Source organism: Rhagoletis pomonella, unplaced genomic scaffold (assembly GCF_013731165.1).
Source record: "Rhagoletis pomonella isolate Grant_MI unplaced genomic scaffold, Rhpom_1.0 Rhpom_scaffold_08290, whole genome shotgun sequence".
NCBI classification, from domain to species: Eukaryota; Metazoa; Arthropoda; class Insecta; order Diptera; family Tephritidae; genus Rhagoletis; species Rhagoletis pomonella.
In genome coordinates, this window is record NW_023466816.1 from 5265 (window position 1) to 7162 (window position 1898).

General features: G+C 36.1%; 1 protein-coding gene across 1 annotated transcript; it reads left to right on the top strand.

Moving 5' to 3' along the window:
* Positions 1-761: 761 nt before the first annotated feature.
* Positions 762-1799, top strand: LOC118756005. The gene has a single exon (XM_036490796.1). The coding sequence runs from the start codon at positions 762-764 to the stop codon at positions 1797-1799; it is 1038 nt and encodes a 345-aa protein (XP_036346689.1).
* The last annotated feature ends 99 nt before the right edge of the window (positions 1800-1898 follow it).

Below are 1898 nucleotides of genomic sequence, written 5' to 3' on the forward strand. Positions count from 1 at the left end.
TGAATAATCTTCAGTAGTTACTAAAATATCGCAGTTTTCGTATTTCCGAAAATTACCGTTATATGGGATGTGGGCGTGGTTATTGTCCGATGTTTAAAATTTTCGGCCATTTAGTATTTCAGCTCAACTCAACTCACTTAAACACTAGTATTGTTAAATATTCAAAGTAATATTCTTAAATATCCAACGTAATATTTATTCTCAAAATTCATAAATTAAATCGATAAATTGGAAATATTTATTAAAAAACTATTAAAATCAGTAGGCATTGGAATTCTACTAAGAAATTTCTTCTAATTGGTTAGAATAATCGATTAACCACAACAAACCTTTTTTGTTGAGCGTTCAATTTCCTATAGAAATAATTGAAACTCATTTGACAATAATTATTTTTGAGTAAGTTACAAAATTCAAAACAAAAAGTTATTTTCCTTAAAATACTTCAATCTTTGACCTTGAATATCTGTTAAATGGTTAACGTAATGAAAAGAGTATATGAGACCATTTTTGTAGAGCGTTCAATTTCCTATAAATATTGATCTATTGGTGATAAGATATGACCATTACATACAATCAAAGGAATAAAATAAAGTAGTGTAACAAAAGATTTTTTAGCAAGAAAATTAATTGAACAGTCGAAGAGTGCGGACGTGTTTTTAAGTTCGCTCCGTAGTCATTAAATATTGTGCTATTTAATAAAACAAAAAACAAAAAAAAAAAAAAGTAAAATAAACAAACAAACCAAATGAAAACAGAAAGCGATGAGTCAAGCTGAAATCCGAGCCCAGAAGCAACGCGAGCAAAATGAGCGCCGGCTTTCAGTTCAACGCAACAACGCATATTTCTCTATTCGGTCCCAGAGTGACAGCGAAAGCGCAAAGCCCAATCCATCGACCACCCTCGAACCCCCTCAAGATTCAGGTCAGCGGACTTGTCCTCCAAACTTACCATTGACGACTCCGATGCCTTGGAGTGAAGAGTGCGCTTCACCTGTGCCGTATCACATTTCACGCCCAACGCTTACATCAAATTCGGTAAGCGATAACATATCCCCAAATATAGCGGCAACAACAACTAGTACAGTGACATGTTTCACCACCTCTATCGCGCCAACAACAACAACAAACACACCGGTACCTGCCGACTGCACAGCGGTGTCAACAGCCCGGCCTATTCTTGCTGCACAAGCACAAATTAACTTGAGTGCAAGCACTGGCAACAAAGGTAAAGCGCAAGAAAGGTTGAAAAACGAAACAACTAAAAATGCGGCCATACAGACTGGAATGGACCGCTATGTTACAATAAAAAGAAAACTTAGTCCGCAAAATTCAACGGGCAGTAAGACAAAAATAAACCGCCTTACCTCAACTCAGCAAGTCAGTACGAATAGATTTGCACTGCTAAGTGACAATGCCGATGATGTGAATAGCCAAATTTCGGAAGGTGCTGCAAAAGCTACTAATGCCAAACCTCCGCCCATTTTTATAAGAGAAGAGAATCCAAGCGCTCTTGTAAAAAAATTCACACAGCTAATCGGTAGTAATAAGTTTCATATTATCCCACTATCTAAGGGAAATATTCGCGAAACTAAAGTACAAATTTATTCCGAACAGGATTTTCGAACAGTGTCCAAATACCTGAATGACACAAACACAAAATTTTATACATACCAACTTAAAAGTGCAAAAGGTCTACAAATTGTAATTAAAGGTATCGAACCAAGCGTTGAAGCTGTGGAAGTTTTGGAAGCACTTAAAGAACAAGGTTTCAATCCAAAAGCTGCTGTGAATATTTTTTAATAGGAACAAAATCCCTCAACCTATGTTTAAAGTTGAGCTCGAGCCTGAAAACAAACCTCTGGGCAAAAACGATGTGCATCCAATTTATAAATTACAATA